At 36.0% G+C, this 25,102-nt stretch overlaps 1 protein-coding gene across 10 annotated transcripts in view; it reads right to left on the bottom strand.

Annotated features, from left to right (window-relative positions):
* CDK19 (cyclin dependent kinase 19) overlaps positions 1-25,102 on the bottom strand; it is a 161,334-nt gene that overhangs the window by 89,907 nt on the left and 46,325 nt on the right. For 9 of the 10 annotated variants that reach the window (XM_072831770.1, XM_072831771.1, XM_072831774.1 and 6 more), the window contains one exon: positions 9,662-9,737. The exons of the other annotated variant lie outside the window; for it this stretch is intronic. In XM_072831770.1, the coding sequence (XP_072687871.1) occupies positions 9,662-9,737 (76 nt within the window). The remainder of the gene's footprint in view (positions 1-9,661; positions 9,738-25,102) is intronic. 10 annotated transcript variants of the gene reach the window in all.

Raw genomic sequence — 25,102 nt, 5'->3', positions numbered from 1 at the left:
TAATAGCAATAAAAACCATTTACTGTGCATTTACTCTCAGGCTCCAAGATAAGCCCTTTGCATCCACCATCAGATTTATTTTCAGTCCTTTCCTTTGCATAGTATCACTAGTATAATTTTGCTTCAATATTATTTAAGATAAAAATAAACAACACTAAAAATAGGGAATAGCCAATTAAATCTAATTAGACAGGAATATGAAATTGATCCTTTTATATTTTTAGAATGGAAATAACTGATTTATTTAATAGGGAGGATACTGACACAGCAAAAAGCCAACTCTTCTGTAATTACCCACCTATTCTTTATGGAGAGAAAGGAGCTATAGTGCCACAGACCTCTAAAAGCACTGCTTTCAACCAACTAGTCTGTCCCCCAGACAGGGGGGAAAGAGAGAAAAGTGGGGCAGTTTTCAGTTACATATATGATTCATGTTACCACACTGATCCATCTTCCCTTGCCATAGCATACACACATATACACATAAAAAATTAAAAAAAAAAAAAAACCTGAGCAAAACCAGTATTATCTCTTCCAAAACCATTCATTCTCACCTTAGACACCTTTATAAAAAAAAAAAAAAATCAGAAAACTACATGACTCACCTCTTTTCTACCACTGGAAACAATAGGTATTTAAATTAGCTTCTGAGGATACAAAGATTTATTAGTCTTCTCAGAGAAAACATAAAGTGCCTCAAAACATACTCCAAAAGATGCATGCATGCACGCACTTACACAAACACATAACACAATAATAACTTGTAAGAGACCCATGACCTAACATATATAATAAGGTGGACAGATCCACCACAAGACTGAAGAATCTATCTGCTTGTGACTCCTCTTATCTGCCCCTTATATCTTTACAGCTTTTGAAAGGAAATGAAAAGTGCTATAGCATGGTTCCTCCCTATGAACTGATAGTATACCCATTTCCCAGATTTATCCTAAAATAATCCCAAACCCTATCCCCAACTCATATAAGATTCTATTTTTCATTATAAGAGTTACCAAGTTGCCAAGAAGGCTAAATATATTATATATATGAAAAAAGTAATAACTATCACTATCCAATCAATGCAAGAAAAACACATTTTTTATTTATTTCTTTAAATATTTTATTTATTTATTCATGAAAGACACACAGAGAGAGGCAGAGACACAGGCAGAGGTAGAAACAGGCCCCCACAGGGAGCCCGATGCAGGGCTCCAGCCCAGGACCCTGGGATCACATCCTGAGCTAAAGGCCACCCAGGCATTCCAGAAAAACATATTTTAAAGAGGGAAAAAAAAAAATCTATACTGAGTTTTCAGGCCACAAGTAAACTTGTTTGTTTCTAAGGAGAATAAAAGGACCACACCAAAGAACAGATTTTGCTCAAAGGCAATTTCATACATAATTTATTTAGTTCTAGTCTCCTAAAATCACGCCAAACTTTTTATATAATTATCATTATTTTAAAATAATTATTAAATCATTATTGCAAAAAAGATCATGTTCAAAGTCAATCGAAAAAAGAAACCAAACTTTTCTACCCTAGTGGTTTACACAAAAAAACTTAATACTATCCCTTAATTTTATCTCCTTCATAGAAAGGGTAAAATACCTTACAAATGTATTTCCACAAATCTATACCTCTGTAAAACTGGACATATATTTAAGGAAAAATTTGTATTCTGTGCAACATAAAAGCAATTGAGAGGATATAATTAATCTTAATGAGAATAAGCAGATACTTCTCAATTTTCAATACATGAAACTTAATGAAATAGTTTTAAGGTTGATAATAAATATATTAGTAAGAATTAGAGCCTTGCTCATAGACATTTTAAAGTTCTTGTCAAGGAATCTACAGCGAATATACATTTTATCAATTGCATTTCATAAATTTAAAAAAGCAAAAGCTTTTTTGTTGACCAGGGAAAATTCCAGGCATTCCACTGAAGTTTACATAGTGGCCTTATACTACCATAGTGGCAAAGAGGTGAAGGAAATGGTGGCAAGTCTTAACTGCCACTGCATCCTGCCCTTTCTGTGCTATGCAGAAAAACAGCTGATCCCAACTGTCAGCCATCACCATGGGAGCATCGATGCTGGGGTGCTGGCAGTTACATGAGGTCTGGACAAGACTATGCAGAGGTGAATGAGGAAGTGGCAAATGAAAGCCAACAGCAGTCAGGGAGATTACAGTAGGACAAGAAGTCGGGTTTTCTCTATTTCTCTTCCCTCCTCAGCCTATGCTTCTCCCCTACTTCCCTGACTAATATTCTTTCAGTCTGTCTTCACTTTCTTTGGGAACATCTCAATTTTTTAAAGAGTATTCAAGAGTGTGTATGTATACACACACACACACACACACACACATATACACACATTTTTTTAAGATTTTATTTTTAAATAATCTCTACGCCCAATAAGGGGCTCAAACTCACAACCCTGAGATCAAGAGCCACAGGCTCTACAACTAAGCCAGCCAGATGCCCCCTCAGAAGTTATATTTTCAAATCTTTCTTACAGTCCACAGAACCTAACATGATTAATAATTGTTCCACCAACTTATTTTGATAGTTGAATTTACCTTTTTATCACTCCAGCTAAAATTACATTTTCTAAAAAATTAATGGACTCTCCACTCTTATGGAAAAAAAATTTCTATATTTTTGCAAAGAAAAAAGCCTAAAAGACTATACACAATATTATTTTTTATACAAAATATTAATGATTGTTTCTAAATTAGCATAACAGATGCTTTTAACCTCCCTTTTCCATAGTGTCTGAGAATTTTTATTTTTATTTTTTTATTTACCTTTTTTTGTAATCTCTACACTCAAGGCAGGGTTCAAATTCATGACTGGAGATCGTCACATGCCCCTTTGAATGAGCCAGTCAGGTGCCCCCATCTGAGAATTTTGTAATGAACATATTTGAATTTAATAATCAAGAAGGAAATGAATGAGATGAATTAATGATATTTATCACATTTCTTTTAAGATTTTATTTACTTATTTGAGATAGAGTACACACTCATTAAGCAGGGGGTACGGGGGTAGGGATAGAGGGAGAGGGAAGGAGAAGGTATCTCCAGCAGACTCTGCACTGAACACAGAACCCAACTTAGGGCTCGATCTCACGACCCTGAGATCATGACCTGAGTCAAAACCAAAAGTCAGATGCTTAACTGACTGAGCCACCCAGGCACCCCCATTTACCACATTTCTAATCTAGCAACTTTATGATTACATAGCCCCCAAAGGGGCTTATATTAGACATATTATATTTATATTATATTTATATATTATATTTATATTAGAACTTCCCCATAACCTCAGGCTAAAATGCTAATGTTCACATGTTTCTGATATGGTCATCACCTAGAATTACTCCCTGTTGTGACATATCATAAACTGGAAAGTGCCATACAAAGATATAAATAAGGTTCAGGGGGATCCCTGGGTGGCTCAGCGGCTTAGTGCCTGCCTTTGCCCCAGGGCGTGATCCTGGAGTCCTGGGATCGAGTCCCACGTCAGGCTCCCTGAATGGAGCCTGCTTCTCCCTCTGCCTTTGTCTCTGCCTCTCTCTCTCTCTCTCTCTGTCTCTCATGAGCAAATAAATAAAAATCTTTTTAATAAATAAATAAATAAATAAATAAATAAAGCAAAGATATAAATAAGGTTCAAATAAAATTGAAATTTGATGTAATATTCTTTATTAATGGGACTTGAGATAGTAACAAATTTTAGTTTTTAAACTTCTTCCAATTCTGTATACATTCTTCCAAGTTCATTCCACAGCTACAGTTCTTTGACTTCTTTCCTCATTCTCCAACCCTGCTCTCAAAAGTTCTTTCACAGGCAAGAGTCCCACCATTTTGGAGTGATGAGTGAAATGTTCCTAATGTTCTCCACATGGAGAACACATCTCCACATATCCTCTTACCCATATATGAGACTATATGAACTAGAAAACACTAGGAATTAGATATATCATGGGATAGAGAAGAAAAGGGGCAGAGAACAAGCTCTATCTACTCTTTAATTTACGGTGTTGTCTACTACATTTTCCTAGATCTATCAGTCGCTCTTCACCCTCTGACTCTCATCCACCTTACACTTTCTGTCCTTCCACCATATCGAACAGAAAAATCCAATTCTGCCTTCTTATACTGGGCTGCTAGTGAAGAGAACTGTACAATTATGTAGACGGGTTCCATGACTCATCTCCTACTTTAGGTGGACTATAATACTTCTATAATCTTATCTTTGATCAGCAAATTTTCACATATCCTTCATCAATTACCTCAAATGTTTATTACTTAACACCACACTCACAAAAAAAGAGGCACACAAGAATGTAACTACCTCATCATCAACCTAGCAAAGTGTTGTATGTTGACACCATCATCTCTTCTATCACTGCAGTTTCAGATAAACTAGCTATTCCATTTACTATTCAAGGTCAATCCTTTCAGCTGTGCTTATGAGCCACTGATTTTACAAATTCCTCATTTACAGACCCTTTATCCACTAATAAACCCATTCAGCTTTGATTTTTCCCCAAAATTTACTGAGATATAATTGATGTGCAACAACCTGCACAAATTTTAAGCATACCATTTATGAGTTTTGATATAGCTACACACTCAAGAAACCATCATGACAACCAATATGATAAAGACCTACATGGTCTCCAAAGACTCTTCATAGTTCTCTATAATATTTGTCTCCATTCCCATCCTCAAGGAATCACTGATCTACTATCTATCACCATACATTATTTGCATTTTCTAGAATTTTCTATAAATGGAATCAGGTAGGAAAGAGTGTAATTAGGGGGGAATAAAGAAAGACTAACTGCTCATGAGCAGAACTGTGGGCATGTCCAGGAAATAGATGAAAAGGCTCTAATTTCTCACCCATTAAGGCTATACAAGTAGGATATGAAGGCTAAAACGGACTCTCAAATTAAATAGCAATAAGATACCTACTAGAACAGCTAATATCCAAAACACTGACAACAATAAATGCTAGCGAAGATGTAGAGCAACAAGAAATTTCATTCATTGCTGGTGGAAATACAAAATGGTACAGCCACCTTGGAAAACAGTTTGGTGGTTTCTTCCAAAGTACACATACTTTTATCATAGAACCCAGTAATTGTGCTCCCTGGTGTTTACCCAAAAGAGTTGAAAGTTATGTCACATAAAGCCTGCACACAATATTTATAGCAGCTTCATTCATAACTGCCAAAACTTGGAAGCAACCAAGATGTACTTCAGTAGATGAATGGATAAACACACTATAGTACACCCAGAAAATGGAGTATTACTTAGTGCTAAAAAGAAATGAGCTATCAAGCCATGAAAGACATGAAGGAACCTGAAATGTCCATTACTAAGTGAAAGAAGCCAATCTGAAAAGGCCACATACTTTATGATTCCAACTATAGGACATTCTGAAAAAGACAAAACTATGGAAACAATAAAAAGATCAATGATAGTCAGGGGCCAAGGCAGGGTAGGAGGGTGTATAGGATAAATAGGCAGAGCATAAAGGATTTTAAGGCAATGGAAATATTCTGTATGGTACAATAATGGCAGATACACGTCATTAAACATTTGTTCAAATCCACAGAATATATACCAAGAGTGAAACTTAATGTAAACTATGGATTCTGGGTATCAACATAAGTTCATCATTATAACAAATGTACCTCTCTGGTGGGGGTGGGGGACGTTGATAATAAGGTAGGTTATCCATGTGTGGAGTAGGAAATATATGGAAAATCTTTAGACTTTCAACTCAATTTTGCTGTAAACTTAAAATTGCTTTAAAAATAAAGTCTATTAAAAGAAACATATAGCAATTTTGGAGTTGAAAAGTCCAAACAAAATGAAAATTTCAGCAGCGTATCTGAGTTGGCAGAACAAGGAATCAGCAAACTTGAAGGTAGGCAATTTAAAGTATCCTGTCTGTGCAAAAATAGAAAAAAAAATTAGGAAAAATAAGCAGAGCCTTTGAGAACTATGGGATACCATCAAGCCTATCAACACACATGATGGGAGTCTTAAGAAGAAAAGAGAGAAAGAAAGAGGGAGAAACAGTATCTGAAGAAATGATAACTAAACACTTGACAAATTTCATCAAAAACATTAATCTGGGATCCCTGGGTGGCGCAGCGGTTTGGCGCCTGCCTTTGGCCCAGGGCGCAATCCTGGAGACCTGGGATCGAATCCCACATCAGGCTCCCGGTGCATGGAGCCTGCTTCTCCCTCTGCCTGTGTTTCTGCCTCTCTCTCTCTCTCTCTGTGACTATCATAAATAAATTTTAAAAATTAAAAAAAAAAAAATTAAAAAAAAAAAACATTAATCTACATATCCAAGAACTCAACAAACTCCAAACAGGATCCACACTTACACACATATAGTCAAACAGTCAAAAGAGCAAGACAAAAAGAGAATCTTGAAAGTAACAGGAAAAATAATTCTTCGTGTATAAGAGATTCTCATAAAATTACTTACTTACTTCGTGAGTAAGAGATTCTCATAAAATTAACAACTGACTTCTCATCAGAAACCATGGAGGCCAGAAGGCAGTGGATTAATATAGTCAAAGTAATGAAAGAAAAAGACTGTCAAATAATTCTATAACCAGCAAAACTATCCTGCAAAATCAAAGGGGAACCGGGTGAGGAAGGAAAAAAGAAATAAGGCATTCCCAAATACAAAAACTGAAAGAATTCATCACTAACAGATCTATTTTACAAAAATATGCTAAAGGGGGATCCCTGGGTGGCTCAGCGGTGTAGAGCCTGCCTTTGGCCCAAGGCGCGATCCTGGAGTCGCGGGATCGAGCCCCGCGTCAGGCTCTCGGCATGGAGCCTGCTTCTCCCTCCTCCTGTGTCTCTGCCTCTCTCTCTCTTCTATGTCTTTCATAAATAAATAAATAAATCTTTAAAAAAAATGCTAAAGGGAGACCCTCACTTAAAATGAAAGGAATATATACATATGTATATATGTGTGTGTATATATATGTATATAAAAATATATATATGTATATATACATAATTCATCTACATAAAAAATAAAGGGCACTGGTAAAGGTAAAAACATGGGTAAAAAAACATAAATGTATTTTTGTTTATAACTTTTTTCTTCTATATGATTTTAAAAAATTACATAAAGCAATAATTATAAAACTGTGTTAGCAGGCTTGTAATGTACAAAGAAATATGTATGCACTTAGCCACTACATAATAATATTCATGCTCAACTTGTGTCAAAATCACTATCACATTGGGGCTAGGTCATTCAGGTAGTGATAAAATACTATTCAATCTAGAAACTGCATACTTTCAAAGGTCTATTAAGCAAATTCTCAATAAAAATATGAAGACTGTGAATGTGTCATGCTTTTCCAACTTCTGCACAGCAAAATAAAAAACAAAATGAAAAAACAACTTACAGAATAGGAGAAAATATTTACAAACCATATATCTGATAAAAGATTAATATTCAAAATATATCAGAAACTCATACAATTCAATAGTTTAAAAAAATCCAATTAAAAAATAGGCAGAAGGGCTGAGTAGACATCTTTCCAAAGACAACAAACAAATGGCCAACAGATGCATGAAAGGAGCTCAATATTACTAATCCTCAAGGAAATGCAAATCAAAACCACAATGAGCGATCACTTCACACCTGTATAATGACTATCATCAAAAGGACAATAGACAACAAATGCTAGTGAGGTTGTAGAGAAATGGGAACCCATGGATTACTCATCATAGAGAAGTCTCTGTTTCAAAAAGGACAAAAGGACATCTACAACTGGGCTTTCATTTCCTAATAATTAATACTTTAAATATCAACTTTTCCCCCAATTAACTCACAGAAAGGGAGTTAATGCTATACTATACTACAGTACTTTAAAATAGCAAAATTGGGGAACCCTGGGTGGCGCAGCGGTTTAGCGCCTGCCTTTGGCCAGGGGCGCGATCCTGGAGACCCAGGATCGAATCCCATGTCGGGCTCCCGGTACATGGAGCCTGCTTCTCCCTCTGCCTGTGTCTCTGCCGCGCTCTCTCTCTCTCTCTCTCTCTCTGTGTGACTATCATAAATAAATTTAAAAAATAAATAAATAAATAAAATAAAATAAAATAGCAAAATTGCACACCATATTCACAATGGTTGAGACAACATGTTTAAGAATTTTAGGGAATTAAAAAATCACTTACCAAATGCTTATTCAGGTAAAACATTACAAATACCACCTTATAATTTATAGAAAACTGCCAAACTGGAATTTTTAAACCATAAATTTTATATTCTAGAGCAAACTTAGGATCATGGACTGATAGTAAAATTATTTTTGTTCTGTTTATTCATTTATTTATTCAATACACATTTATGGACTACCTGTTATATGGCAGGCACTATGCTAGGAATTGGAGATAAAAAGATAGTCTCTGCCCCTTAAAGTGTGCATAGTCTAGTGAGAGGCTCCCATTCTGAAAGCAAAGAGTTTATAACTAGAAGAGACCTTATAGTTCCCTTATCTCACAAATAAAGAAACTGGCACTCAGGACTAAATAGTCACTCAGGCCAGCAGACACTCAACTCTACAGATTGCCTGCCCCGTGTGTTCTTTGGTACAACACATTTTCTTTGAGTGATGCTGGAGTATTTCAATGTGGGTAAGGCAGAAACATGGAGCTGTGGGCAATATATGTACAGTTACCAAATTAGAAGCAGAAATACCTAATGGATACAGACAATATAAACATTTGACAATTTTGAGACAGAAATCCCTAGTAGATGTGATATCATGATAAAATCCCAAAAAGAAACTAAAGAACTAAAATAAGAAAATGAACTAAAATAAGATAATATAATGGTAACTCTTCTAAGCCACAAATATGGCTTTGCCTTTGTTTATTGATATGTTAAGTGGAGATATTAAAAGTACTCATTTCATAGGATTGTTTGTTGTGAGAAGTAAATTAACTAATTCTTGAAAGCACTTAGTAAGCCTGGTACCTAGCAAATAGGAAATGTTAGGTATTCTTATGGACAATCATTTCTTAAGTGCACAATATATCATATAAAGACAAAAAAAAGAAAGAAATTATCTTTCTTTAAGGAATTACCCTATTATTATAATGATAGTCCTATTTTTCTAGCAACTAGCAAAATCTAGTACTAAAACATGTGAGAAAAAAAAATTTAATATCCATAATATCTAATAATAAACCCCTTTCTCTGTAGACATATATCAGTCCTAAAATTACAAGAAAAATAGGCATTAAATTGTTACCTTATCAATAATGAATTGTATTAATAATGAACTACATTAATTAGTGATATTAATAATTATTTAGTAATGAATTATATTGATTCATAATTTAATTAAATCATCATGTAGCTCATTCAATATTCCTAAGATTATAAATCCTAAATAACATTAAGAGATTGTTTAAAGATGACTTTCAAGTAATTAAAGTTTATGCAGCTTTTTCATCTTATATAAAATATCATTAAACTAATTGACAACTTTGAAATAACTACGCATGGAATACATCACTGAAACTATTTCATATTAATATCACTCATCATCCAATATCAGTAACAAAATAAAAAACATATTGATATTCACTTACTGCAATCTCTCTACAAGCTGACATGGATATTCCCGTGCCTTCAATTTGCTTCAATGCATATTCCTTTTCATCTTTTCTGCATATGAACAAAAAAAAATTATTTTTTCTAAACATTATTTTCAGATTCAAAATCATAGCTACAAAAACAATAAAAATACACTAGTCTCTCAGTGATATATAAACACTCTCACTATGCATGCATTGCTTACTGGTTCTGATAATATTACAACTACAGAAATACAAAATACGAAAAAAAAAAAAAACAAAAAAAAACCTCATGTCACAATGAAAACACTAGACAGAGCCAAAACACAAAATTCAAAATTGAAACAGGATACTAAACACAGCACTAGTTTCAAAAAGTAAACAAGTATAAATATAAACTCAAGCATATTGCAAGATAATTCTACTCCTGTCTTAATTATCTGTAATCTATGAAAGCATTCTGTTAAAACATTAACTACAAAAATAAATGACAGATGCAAACTTCTATATTTGTTTAAAGTAATTTCGTAGTATAAGAACCACTTAATAGGAGGGATGAGCTATAGAAGAATCTCAACCCATTGGGACACCCTATTCTGACTAGGACAGGGGGCATTCAAAAGCCTAAAGACCTCAAAAAAAAAAAAAAAAAAAAAAAAAGCCTAAAGACCTCAACCAAAAGCCTTGGAAAGTCTTTAAAACTCTAGCCACCAACATCTCATTCTCAAGAACTCTAGGAAAACCCTAGTAGTTATAGTAAATTTTCCAAATAGTAAAGGTAGGATTAGGAATTCTGGGAAATCCCAGTAGTTATCAGGGTGCTCAACCAAGGGAAGACAGCAGTTCAATAATGGTGATACAGTCCATTAAAAAAAAAAAAAACAGTTTCACATGAGTGGCTAGAGCAACACAGTATCCTCGGGGTACTGACACCAGAACTGGACACAGCAAAATGTCAGAAATGTGGTTCATATTCTGAGTTGTTCTGATAAAAGGAGTATCATCCACACTCTCTGAGTTTTGTCTTTTGACAAATATTGGAGCCTCAGCAAGCTTTCATCATGTCATGATGGTTTTTTCAAATGATGGCACCTAAATGGTGCCACATCTGCCTGACTTACCTATTCCTTATCTTCCCCATACTGTGTTTACTGGCAGATAAGGCAATTTTTTAGGTAGGCCCCATGCCTAGCATGGAGTCTGACACAGGGCTTGAACTCTCGACCCTAAGATCCCAAAATCAAGACCTGAGTTAAAATCAAATCATCTAAATGAATGAGCCACCCAAGTGCCTCGCAGATACAGTAATTTAAGAGAGTATTCATTACATGCATTTTAAAACATTTTACGTGCCTTTTGAAGATTTTCACAATCATCTATGGTTTGGGCAAATAAGTAAATTACAGTTACTGTCTCCCACAATCAGTTTGAAAATTATATCCATTTTTCTTCCAATACATGGCATTCAGGAAATAATTAAGCAGCATTTTGACAAACAGAAAACACACCAGATATATCAACAGAAAACAGACTGTTATGCAATTACTAAAATGATAATCACGACCATCATCAGAAACATGGAAAATGTTTACTATATATTAGTTAGAAAATACACAAATTATACCATATAAAATTATACATATATCTAGACATATGCTAAGATGATAAAAAGATGAAAATCAGTTGTGTTAAGATGTAAGAACTTATAATTAACTTTAGTGCTAATATTATATTATAACATCTTTTAAATTAGAATTAGAGGAGAAAAAGAGAAAAGCCAAAATAATTTGACACTGAAAATAGTCACGTACTAAAACAATCCTTAGTATCTTCAAAGTAATATCCTAGACATGTTAATTTAAAAAGCAAAGTCAAAACTAGAGAAAGCTTTAAGTAATCACTTTTTCCTTTTTCTCTATCCTGTTTCCTCCAAACATAAAGCTAGGCTTTTTTTCAGACCACCCAGAAGCCACTAAGAAGTACAAACAGCAGGTGACTGAATGTAATTAAAGCCAAACATCCCCCCCCTTAAATGTATGTGTGAACATGTGTGTAAAAGCATTCATGCCTGAGAGATTTAACGCAATGCTCATGATGTAAATTTCTCACTTAATAATTACTTTAACTACCAAGTATCTATTGCTAAATATTTTAAAAATTTGTTAAATTCTTAAAACAAAATTATATAAGCTTTTTGGCAAAATTTTCAATGAAATCATAATCTTTTAAAACAGAAATATTTCAATCCCCAGTTCCCTTAAATGAAGTGCTCCAGAAGCTCATGTAATTGCATGGTTTTATTTTTAATACTGTAAAGAATATTACACAATCTGGATAGGTTATCGTTGCTATGGAAACTATAAGATTTTTTTTTTTTTGCAGTAAGTCAAAAAGTGCAAAATTAACACATCACATTAATGACTTTTGAATTTCACATCCAGGCTGTCAAAGGAATTTGAAAGCTTGAGCAGAATAAACTGAAGCATAGGCCTTTACTCTGAATTATATGGGTGGGATCTAGGAACAAACCCAGTAATTATTTCACTTAATAAGTTTAAATATAACTTCCATCTGCTAAATTAGCAAAATACTCAAAGATCTGAAAACTTAAGGTTTATCTGCAGCTTTGAAATTGAGAATGAAAGAAAGTGGATAGGTCATGGCCATTTCTCTTGTGTATTAACTGTCAGATGGTACGCGATAATGTGGCATCTCTAAGGTTCACCATATGAAGAAGGGGCAGATCCCAAGAGGGCACATGGGACTCACTTTGACCACCGTGCTCTCTCAGTGCTAGTCCTTGGTCAGATGCCAACACCTTAGTTATGAAAACTACACATGTGACCTTTCCTACAATGCCCACAAATATTTCAGTGATTAGCCAGGGGGCAAAGAGGCTTTATTGCTCTCAACCTATGGGAGTGCTGCCTGTCTTGGGGGTTTTCTCCAAGTGGCAGTGACAACTCATACCCCACGGCTTATGTGTCTCAGGCACACATAATATTAAGTATCGTAAACGAACAATTTGTTCTCTTACATGACAAGGTTGAAAAGCAGGTAAACTTGCCCTACATACACTGCTATGATGGCCTGGCTTTTAGAGGCAACTTGTTCTTTCTTAAAACAATCTTCTTTCTAAATTACTTTAACTTTTAAATAAAAGTACTTTATTATTTGCTGTAATAAAAGCAGACAAAGTAATTCCAAAGCCTTTAGAGAAACTGCTTCCTAAATTTTACTGTATATTAGATACTACGATTAGGACACCTGATATTGATAATAATCAAAGGAGGTTACTAAGTAAATCCACGAGACTCAAAAACACATAAATTTTTAGAATAAACATGGATATATTTAATATGCAATTTTTTAAATTTAAAGACATTTTCTGCTATATGGCTGTAATGTATATCAAAACCATGTGAGCTTCACTCAGCAGTGACAAAGAAAAACAATTATTCAACAGGAACATTATGTAATAACAAAATAGAAAAATAAATCTGGCAGAGACTGCAATTCTATTACATTTTCCATCTGAGACACTATGTTCTGGAAAACTCGTGATGCAAGCAATTCTATAGATGGTAGAAAATATAAGAAGCACATATTTGTACAAATTGTAGAAATTGCTGCCTTAAAATGAAAGCTTTATCCCAGGCAGAAAAACAGGCTCAGCGGTGAAATTGTAATATAATTGAGGAAAGAATTTCTCAAGTTTAAAGAAGCAAGTTCAGGAACATCTCTTGAATGAAATATTAGGAACCGGCTTAATGGTAAAGATAGTTTTAGACTTTTCAATAATGTCTAAACTTGATGACCAGGGATGCCCGGGTGGCTCTGTGGTTAAGCGTCTGCCTTTGGTTCAGGGCATGATCCTGGAGACGGGGCCTGCTTCTCTCTCTGCCTGTGTCTCTGCCTCTCTCTGTGTGCGTCTCTCATGAATAAATAAATAAAATCTTAAATACAAATAAACAAACAAACTTGATGACCAGCCTCCAGTCACTTTTAGCAAGGTGAAGCACCATTTAGGAGCCTGTATATACAAGTACAGGCCAAAACTCCACCCGTTATCATCATAATTAGGACCAAGGCTTTTTGACTCCTATCAATACTACTACCAAGTGTCCAGATCAGCCCTGGGCCATCTTCGGTCCTAAGGATCTATGACAGACAAAAAAATTAGAAGCATCTTTCAAGATAAGATGAGGAAATTCAAGTTCAAGCAATACTGAGATAAAAATTTTCATCTTCATGGGGCACCTGGGTGGCTAGGTCCAATGAGTGTCTGACTCCTGACTTCGGCTCAGGTCCTGATCAGAGGGTCCTGGGATCGAAGGGCTCTCTGCACTCAGAAACTCTGCTTGAGGATGCTTTCTCTCTCCCTCTCCCCTTTCTCATGTACACACTCTCCAACATAAATAAACAAATCCTTAAAAAAAATTGTCTTCAAACTAATAGGGTTAAATATTTTTCTTGTTTTTTATATGGAAAACAGAAGAGGCTTACTATTTTATTTTACATCAACCAACAAACAACTACTGAATAAATATTATATGTTCCAACACTGCGCCAAACTCTGAGAATGAACAAAATTAGAGACTGACTACACTAGACACCATGGAGTTCACAATCTACCTGGAAAGAGAATCTGGGTGAGTGGGAAACAAAAACAAATAACTCTTATATGACTTCCACTATACCCAGGATGGATGCATAAGACACAGGAGAATCAGACTGTTTCTTTCAGAGCCTTAAGGAAGGTAACTATGTGAGTGATGCTTAAGGAGGAGTTCCCCAAGCAGAGAAGAGATGAAGGGGTCCAAGAATTACAGGCAGATGTACAGCATGAGAAAAACAACAGAGGCATATTCCAGAAACTGCTAATACTCAGTATGGCTGGAAGCTGGGGCATGATCACAAGGAGCAGAAGACAAATTAGAAAAGTAAAGGGAAGGGACCATGTGAGTCCTGGAAAAAAAAAAAAAAGAAAAACTTGCATTTCATATGTCAACAGTGTGGAGCAAAAGGGTTTTTTTGGTTTGTTTTTGTTTTTTTGTTTTTTTGTTTTTTTTGCAAAAGGTTTTTAGAACAGAAAAGGTAGTTAACAGATCTTTGCTCAGAAAGATAACTGTGGTAACTAGAAACTGGTGACAGAGCAAACATTTGGTAGTTTGCGTCAAATGTCCAGATAAGAGAAGATGAAGAACTAGATTATAACAGCGGCAGAAGAGAACAAATATGGATTCAAAAGGCGTTTTTGAGTCAGAACTGACGGAATTTAGTAACCAATTTGATTCTGTACGGGAGAGACAGGAAGACTCTGAAGATGGATGGAGTTTCCACTCTAATTGTGTAAATGAGAACACCACTAACCAGAGAAACGATGACATGAATAAATGGAGACCACGAAATAGAAGATTTTACTCTGTAGGCAATGAATGTTATGTATGAAGATTAATCTCATCAGGAAAGCCTGAGACTAAAGGTGTGAAAAAACAATTAGGAGGTGACCACAATGCAAGTGTGAGCAGGTAAGGACCTGGATTCGTGTAACAGAGTGTTAGCTCCAAAACAGGTATAAGGCGATCCTGGTAAGCCCTCCTCATTTTAAAGATGAAGAAGCTAGGCAAGCATCCAGAAGCAGAACTGAAATGAAGCCTTCCAATTCCAAGCCCGGTGTTCTCCAAAACAGAGTGGTAACGGTAAGACCGAAGAAAAGACGGAACATTTGTGACAGTCATTCTAAAAGAAGAATCAGCAGGACCAGGTTAATAAATAATGAAGATCAAGAAGGCTGAATCAAGGAGAAGTCTGAGGGTCTGAGATTGCTGATGCGGAAGATGGTATCATGAAGGACAAGACTTGGGGGGGGATCTCAGAAGGTCCTTTGGCTCATAAATGATTCTTTTGGATAGAAAGAAAAACTCCAACCAAAAATGAAAATATCTGAGGAGTTCAAAAGGGAGATGCCCTAATGGTGTTTACTGAGGAACTACCGTAGTAGTTTCAGGCTGAAGGGACCTGAGCCTATATAGGTGATATTGGATTAGAGGATGTAGCACAAAGATGACCTTCTTGGTGTCTAAAAAAGAACTTGAGGCAAGAAGGGGAAAAGGAAGAGACACAGAGAAGGAAGGAAAGACAAATGGCAGAACAACTTCTGAACACTTCTCTCTTATGTCCCTTAAGAGGACAGACTCTGGGCAGCCCGGGTGGCTCGACAGTTTAGTGCTGCCTTCAGCCCAGGGCGTGATCCTGGAGACCCGGGATCGAGTCCCACGTCGGGCTCCCTGCATGGAGCCTGCTTCTCCCTCTGCTTGTGTCTCTGCCTCTCTCTCTCTCTCTGTGTTTCTCATGAATAAATAGATGAAATCTTAAAAAAAAAAAAAAAAAAAGGACAGACTCTTCTATGAATTCATCAAATTTCCTTTTCCAAACCTTAAGAGTAAAACTGAAGTAATGAAATCATCAGAAATACAGTATCTAAGACAGTACAGTATTACCAGTTTTTATAGTGGTAGGTGTTATCAATTAAGACATTCTTCAAACAGTATGACACCCAAGTCTTACCAACAAATTTTTCTTCAAGAATGCGGACATAAAGCAAAATCCTATCCCTTTCTTTTAATATGTGTTGATTTGGCTTAGCAGATTAAGAGGCCTCCACATCATACACGGAAAACATATACATATGGAAGAAAAGAATTCGGAAAAACAAAAACCAAAAAATATCACTTAGTTTTACGTTGGTATCATTCTGAGTGTTTCCATATCATGAACTCAGTATTCAGCCTGCGATTCTTTGTTTGGGAACTCTTTCCTGTATTATATGATAGCATAGTATTTTTAAATTTTTTCTCATGAAATTTTCCAAAAATGAATGAAATATTCTATGTATCTGTCACACAGCTTCAACAATTATCAACACATGGCCAGTCTTATTTCCACTGCCTACCCTCTTGATTATTTTGAAACAAAATCCACATACCACACCATTTCACTCATAAACAGTTCCACACCATAATATTTTTAATTATCAGGAATTTTTCTTTTTTAAATGCTAAGACTTTTAAAATAATTCTGAAATATTCAAAACCTGTAACACAAGTTACTCTTACTATTTTGTATCCCCCTTATTAATGAAAAATGTCAAATAGTACTACCACCTTCTTTGTTTTCATCTATCAAACATTTCATCTACTCATTCTCTTAACATCACCAAAATACAATAATGGTCTCCTTATTAAAGTTCACGATTCCCTTGCAACATGGAGATTTGACAAGAGTTTATCTTTTTGCCTTCATTCCTTAGAAAGACAGCCTTTATTTAGGTTTTCTTAAAAACTGATTAATGTTTCTTTCTCTAGAAAAATAATCTATCATGTTATACTATTTCCTTCATTCAGAATTCCATTTCTGATAAACATTTACTAATCTAAAGGCTCTGAAATGATAAAATTTCGGAAGCTCCTATTATGGCAAATTTCTACTGCTCAGAAGTTATTTTAATTTTTTAATAATTTATTTTTTAATTTTATCTAAATTGAATTAATTAACATACATTATATTATTGGTTTCAGAGGTAGTGCTCAGTGATTCATCAGTTTTATATAATGTCCAGTGCTCATTATTACATCATGTGCCCTCCTTAATGCTCATCATCCAATTATCCCATCCCTTACTGCCCCCTCTCCAGTCACCCTCAATTTGTTTCCTATGACTAAGAGTCTCTTATGGTTTGTCTCCCTCTCTGATTTCATCTTCTTTTATTTTTTACTCTCTTCGCTTATGATCCTCTGTTTTGTTTCAGAAGTTATTTTAATTAAAACAAATACATCTGCAGTAATACTTTAAGATATAGGCATCAAAGTGTGAAGCTGAAAACACAAATAATTCAGGATGGTATTACACAGAAAGTAATCATTAGCAAATATTTAGTATATAAACCAAAATTTTAATATAAAACATTATTTTCCTATGAGAATTGTTGAATCTTAAATCAGATTTACTTGCTACAGAGAGTAAATGTAGCAAATAATTCCAACCTCTCCTTTCAGAAATATTTTACTAGGCCTGTGGTGTGTACCAGGCATTGTGTTGGGCTCTAGGAAAAGTAGGAAGGACAAGATGATCCTTTCCCTTGTGAACCTTTACACCGAGAGACACACCAGAAAGGGACACAATCTGATAAGCACTACCACACATGTATATGCAAAGTACATCAGATAAAGAACAGAAAGTCTTTGGTTCTGGTGAAGGGGATAGACAGGCTATCGGTAAATAATTTTCAAAGGGAATATCTGAGCGGACCTTGAGAGATGAGTAGTATTTCATTAAGCAAAAAAAGAGGTCAGGGCCTTACAGACACCAGAAATGTATGGACAAAGTCTGAAAATTAAAATCTATGCTATATTCAAGAAGTTAGCAGAAGACTTATATAGCTAGAACACAGAGATGGAATAACACAAAAAGAGCAAAGTATAATTAGCATAGTCTTATACAGTATGCTAATAAGTTGGCATTTTTTTCTGTATAATGAATGGGAAACCATCAGAAGTTCTTAAGCAACAGAAACATATGATCAAACAGGTACTCTTAGCAAAGCAGGCAGAGAGTGTACAGGATGGATCAAAGGATTTAAAACCAGAGGTTGGGCAAATGTTGTAAAAGTCCTATAAAAGGGTTGATAAGGACCAAAATCAGAGTAAGTACAGTTAGGAATGGAAAGAATGTATACAAAAGGCATTCCAGAGATAGGCTCATCTACCATAGCCAAATATATATAGGCATATTGCAGGCATTGAAGAAATATTTGATGCATAAACGTGTGTGCACATCTGTGTATGTATATGAGAGAGCGCTGAACAGCCAGAGAAGCAGCTAAAGATGAGGTTCCTACCAAGAGTGTTGTCCCAGTGAGAATAAAGCCATTTACACTACACCTTCTACACCTGTCCCCTGCCCAATAATAAACAATACTGACAATAAGCCAGTTCACAAGTTGAGGATAAATTCATTTTGGACATAGTGATTTCGAAGTGGTTCCTAGATAGCCAGAAGAGGATGAACAAAAGGAAATAACAGAAACGGAATTCAGAAAAGTAAACATCACTACATCACTGGCAACTCTTAAAACCACAGAAGTAAATGTGATCACAAAAGAAAAGTGCTCAGAAGAAAAAAAGAGCTGAAGATGGCAGCCACTGACTGCTCTTTCATATCATGGCACCTACATACTGGTAGGAATGTAAGTTCAAGCTCTATGCTGGGCTCCAACGTAGGAATAGAGCCTACTTTAAAAACAAACAAAATAGCTAAAAAGGTTTATCTGTGGGACATTGGTGAAAATTTAATATACAGTCTAGATAATTTCATCGTTAACTTTATTTTTAATTTTTATGTTATTAATTTTCTTAAGTAGAGGATAATTTAGGATAGTTATGTAGAATATCCTCATTCTCAGGAGAAACAGATCAAGTATTTTGGAGTCTCATGTCATGACACTGGCAACTTAATTCAAATGGTTCAATAGCAACAAAAGACACACACACACACACATATAGAGAGAGAGCAAGCAATACAGAAAAATGGTAACAAAACTGAAATCTAGGTGGAGGGTATGTGGATGTTCATTGTTCTACAGTTTAAACTTTTCTGCTTTTACAAAACTTTTCTTAATAAAACAAAACTGAGGAGGAAAGAAAATAACAGACAGCAGTTAGAGTTAAAAGAAAAATAAGGAAGTTGTATACAGAAGCCAAAAGACAAGTATTAAAAACATAGCTGGGCAAAAGCATCAAACATAGAAGCAAAGTCAAACAGGAGGGAATAGAGGTAAACTGGTCATATTTGGCAGCTACTGATGTTTTGCAAGGGCATGGACCAGGAGAACACACACTGCTCAAAGTCTCTCAAAGTCTGTACCATACTCTTTGTTATTAAAATTATTTAGAATTAGCTCATGCGTTTTGCTCCAGTTCCCAAATGAGGAAGGAGACTATCTTACTCATTTCTCTCTTTTTTTTTTTTCAGATTTTATTTACTTATCCATGAGAGACAGAGAGAGAGGCAGAGACACAGGCAGAGAGAGAAGCAGGCTCCATGCAGGGAGCCCAATGTGGGACTCCATCCCAGGATCCCAGGACCACGACCTGAACCAAAGGCAGACGCTCAACCACTTAGCCCGGGGCCCCTGTCTTACTCACTTCTCTGTATCTCTTTAGGAGCTAACAAAGTGCTGTGCAAATAGTAGAAACTAAACATTTTTGCACTGAAATAAACATGTTTATTAGTCTTGATTAATTTTAAAAATATTTTCAGCATAACAGAAAATCTGGAAAATCTTCTTTAAAAAATATATTTTCTAGGGACACCTGGGTAGCTCAGCAATTAAGCACCTGCCTTTGGCCCATGGCATGATCCTGGAGTCTGGGGATTGAGTCCCATGTCGGGCTCCTGCATGGAGCCTGCTTCTCCCTCTGCCTGTGTCTCTGCCTCTCTCTCTCTCTGTGTCTCTCATGAATAAATAAATAAAATCTTCTTTAAAAAAAAATATATTTTCTAAAGACAAAAGTAAAATATGCTGGGAGATAAAATGACAGCAATAAGCAAACACCCATATTTTTAATGGAAAAGTCATCATATCTAAAAATTTACCAGACAGCAACTATCTCCTTCTAGAAGGAAAGGAGAAAAATACAAATATTTTGTCATTCTCACATCTAGCACTGTCAGATCAGATAGAACTAGATCAACAATTTGTTCCTTTCAGTACATTTCATATTTCAGTCTTCACAAATTCAACTCAAATCATAAGTCTCAATGAAAAATAAATACGCTGAAGACAAATTAACAGTCAAAACTACAGCCAGGGCACTGGGTTGCAAGAGCACCTGGCTCCAGGGGTCCCAAACAGACCAGTCATTGCTGACAAAATCCAAAGGCAGAGAGATGAGGGTGGTGGGGCAAGGAATTTATTTCCGCGAGGCCCACACCAGAAACACAGCAGAACAGCTTCTCAAAGACTGTCTCCAAAAGGACTGAAACTATTTCCAGGTTTATATAAAGAAAATGTGGGCCAAAGGTGAGCGGGTACATGCAGGTAGGCAATAAAGGTCAAATGGATCATTGTCATGGAGTCCATCCCAGGTGGAGTCTCTTAGGCTTAAGGTGGGCCCTATTGCCTCAGGGTAGTTTCAGTTCCCCTCAGGGGAATACTTTGCCCTCAGGGTCTTCCACCAGAGCCAAGAGACAAATGGGAAGAACCCAACTGGAAAGTTTGAGGTCAATATGGAAGCAACCTAAGTCCTCTTTCAAGATTCAAAATCAACACTTAAAATTTAAATACATGTAAGTTTTCACCATACTACTTAAGTTTCTGCCAAACCTGAGACCACTGAGGAAACTTCTGATAAAACTTAGGTTTTGCCATGTTTTCCTGGCTGACCTTAACTACTGTGATAATAAAAAATGTGATATTGTGATGAAGTAAGAAATATATATTTTGGTCTTCCTTCAGGGTTTCTGGCTCACAGATCCTGAAGCCCTTGTAATTTCCAAAGTGTTTGAAGCATAGAAGCATCTCTTATAATATTTAGTTTTTGTCCTTAGAATAGCTCCAAAAGGGTAAAAGTGAAAGAAACTCTTTTGTTATTCATAGCAAGCCCCTTTCAACCAGACCTGAATTTATTTAGAAAGTCCCTAGATAATCACAGGATGGGGGCTGGTTGATGAGGGAAAACTAGATGATGAGAACTTTCACCTCTCCCGTCAACTACACCCACATCCTCAAGAAGAGGGCTGGAGGCTGAAAACCAGTGGTCAACAATTTAATCAGTCACATCTACATAATGAAGCCTCAACTCTGAAATACAGAATACTAAGAGCTGTAGATTGGTGAACAAAAACATATCTGCTTGCCAGGAGGGCGGCATACCCCAAAACTCCATAGGGACAGAAGCTTCTGTGCTCCAGACCTTCCAGACACAGACCTCATCCCATAAATTCTTCATCTGACTCTTCATGTGTATTCTTTAACATATCCTTTATAATAAACCAGTTAGCTAGTAATCAAATTGTTTTCCTGAGTTCTGTGAGCCCTTCTAGCAAATGAGTGACCTTGAGGAGGGGGTCCTAGGAACCTTCAATTTGTAGTTGAGTTGGATGGAAGTAGTAGGTGACTTGGGAACCCACTGCTTTTTATGGAGGTCTGAAGCTGGACGTGGTCTTGTGGGACTGACCCTTCAGTCTGTGGTGTCAATTTTGATACCAACTGACACTCAAGCAGTCGGTGTCAAAATTGAGCTAAACTGTAGGAGGATACTCAGCTGGTATTGGAGAATTGGTCACTATGAGAAAAGAGTCACACATCTGATAGCAGAAGTGTTCTGGGAAGTGTTGGATGTAAGTAAGTAGAATTGTGAATAGAGAGAGAAACAAGAGCTTTTCCTTTCAGAGAGTCTATTTAATAATACAATAAGTATTCCTTGTTAGAACTCAAACCATTTGAACCATTATAATCTACAATCTCTGAAATACACTTGAAAGAAAAAAAGTGAAGTCCTTTAAAAGACTTTACTTGAACCTTGAATCAGCATGGCACATAAATCATAAAGTAAAAAGTCAGCTATTAGCTATTAAGAATTAATTTAATTTTCTTTTAAAAGTTGCCATGGAGGGGACACCTTAGTGGGTCAGTCAACTAAGCATCCAACTCTTTGTTTCATCTCAGGTCATGATCTCAGGGTGGTGAGATCGAGCCCCATGTCAGGCTCTATGCTCAGCACAGTCTGCTTGAGATGTTCTCTCTCCCCTTTTCCCTCTGCCTCTCCTCCTACTCATGTACTTTTTCTTTCTCTGTAATAAAATAAATAAATAAAATCTTTTTAAAAATAATATTAATTTAACAAGTAAAATTTTCCATAGAAGTTTACCTGAATTCATTCGTATAAAAATTCAGGTAAGACAACAGTCAAATGATCTATTTCATGAGAATGTCAACCTAAGACCAAATTTTAATCACTAAAAACCTAAAAAATAAGAAGTAAGGAATACAAAGCTGCCACTCAGCCAAGAAAAAAGATAAATATCAATTACAAGAACCAGCCAATCAAGTCATAGTTTATGGGTAAACATTAAATCATCTTTAAAACATAAAAAATTAATATCATCCAATAGCACAACACATTTACAATAAGAATTACACTAAGAGCTACATTTATATAGTCCTTAGTAAAAGCCTCAACTATACTAACTCTTTCAATCCTCACAATATGCTGTGAAGCAGATACTATTGCCATTCCATCGTACAGATGAGGACACTGAGAGCAGAGAGGTTAACTCACTCTAGATTACACAGCTAGGTAAGTGCCAAATTCGGGATTCACCTGGATCTAGGAAGTCTGTGCCTTTATAATCACTACAGCTTCATCTCTTCTTATTCCCCTTCTGGATAAAGGGAATAGCATGTACCACAGGCAAAAGAATACTATGCATTTGAGGTTCAGTAAGGCTGATTTAGAATCCAGGAAAGCAAGATAAAGCTGACAAAGAAGAAGGCAGAGCCAGATGGAGCACAACAGGTAAGCCATATTAAAGAAACTGGACCTTTTTTTTTTTTTTAAGATTTATTTATTTATTTATTTGAGAGAGAAAGAGAGAGAGAGAGAGAGGGGGAGAACGAACGCAGGGTGGGGGGTAGGAGCAGAGGAGAGGGAGAGAGAGAATCTCCAACAGACTCCCCACTGAGCGCAGGGGACTCAATCTCCCGATCCGATCTCGAAATAGTGACTTGAGCTGAAACCAACAGTTCAGCGCTTGACTAACTGAGCCACCCAGGTGTTCCCAAGGAAACTGGACTTTATGCCAAGAAAAAAAAAAGCATTTTAAGTAATCTGTGTGTTCGTGATTCAATGTTTTTGATAAGTTGAAGTTGAGAGGACTATGGTGTTGTCTAAATGGAGATGCCCAAAAGGCATTTGGATGAACCAAGAGCTGAGAGGGGAGATGTGGACTGGAGATGGTGATGTGAAAGCATTTAGAAAATGAAACCATGAGAATAGAAAAGAGGACAAAACGTTGAAGAACATCGTTTAAGAAAAAGGATTCAACAGTACTAACAATGTAAACAACAGGACTTGGTGCTTTACACTGCTAAGTGGTTTCTAATGATTTGCTTTACTCTGGTCTTCCTAACTAAACACTGCCTTCACTGAAAACAATACCTCCTATAGGCCTTTACAACTCCACAGCCTTAGCATATTCATGGCTATCTGTGGGGTACTTAACCAAATGAGATATGGAGAAGGAATAAATAAAACATACTCGATTTTAGGAAAATCTTTTTGTTTTTGTTTTTTTTTTTTAAGATTCCTTTGATCTCCCATTTCTCCCCAGGCTTTTGCTCCCTCTGCACTTGCTACACTGATTGCTCTAACCCAGCAAAGATAAGGTGAGAGACTGAGGACATGGGAGTTATGTGGTGGTTCTGTGATCTGCTGTCTCATATTCAAAACCTAATAAGCAAAAAAAAAAACAAAACAAAACAAAACACAAAACCAACAAAACCAACAAACAAAAACCTAATAAGCAAATCCAGCCGAAATGATGTTAAGAGAAAAATGGAGGAGACAAGTCCTCGTTTAAAATGAAAGACAGGGGCGCCTGGGTGGCTCAGATAGTTAAACATCTTGATTTCAAGTCAGGTCACAGTCTCAGGATCATTGGATCAAGCACCTGTCAGGCTCTACACTCAACATGCTCTTAATTAATTAATTAATTAATTCTTCTAAAAAATAAAAGACAAAATTTGTTCTATTGCATTTTACTATTACAGCAGGAATTTTTCTTATATTTTTATATTATACGTCAAATCACAAATACTCTCTGCTTTTGGCTGTCTTTTCCACGGTGATGAATCTTTCTTTCCCCTTATTATTCCTATTCATTAGACAAATTTTCCAGAAATTTTACAAATACTCTAAGGTTAAAGCTCTCTTCTCTGGGATGCCTAGGTGGCTCAGTGGTTAAGTGCCTGCTTTCGGCTCAGGGAATGATCCTGGAGTCCCACATTGGGCTCCCTGCATGGAACCTGCTTCTCCCTCTGCCTATGTCTCTGCCTCTCTCTCTCTCTCATGAATAAATAAAATCTCAAAAAAAAAAAGCTCTCTTCTCTGCATTCACCAAGCACATCTCTGTATTATACACATGACATTCATCACATACCACCTTGTATGGTACTCTTCCCTAATGTATGACTTCAAGAGTGTGGGATATGGAATTATACACCTGTTATATTAAGTCATAGTTAATAAGTTCCTTATACCCTCAGGTTACCAGTTTTTGCATTTGTAAACTGAGAAAAATAGTAACAACACTGTACAACTGTTCAAAGTATAATTGAGATCACATATGCAAAGTGCCTAGCACTGTGTCCAGCTATAGGCTCAATAATTATCA

This window comes from Canis lupus, chromosome 7 (assembly GCF_048164855.1).
Source record: "Canis lupus baileyi chromosome 7, mCanLup2.hap1, whole genome shotgun sequence".
Classification (NCBI taxonomy): Eukaryota; Metazoa; Chordata; class Mammalia; order Carnivora; family Canidae; genus Canis; species Canis lupus.
The sequence above is the reverse complement of the archived record's forward strand: the minus strand, read 5'-3'. Positions and strand labels throughout refer to the sequence as shown.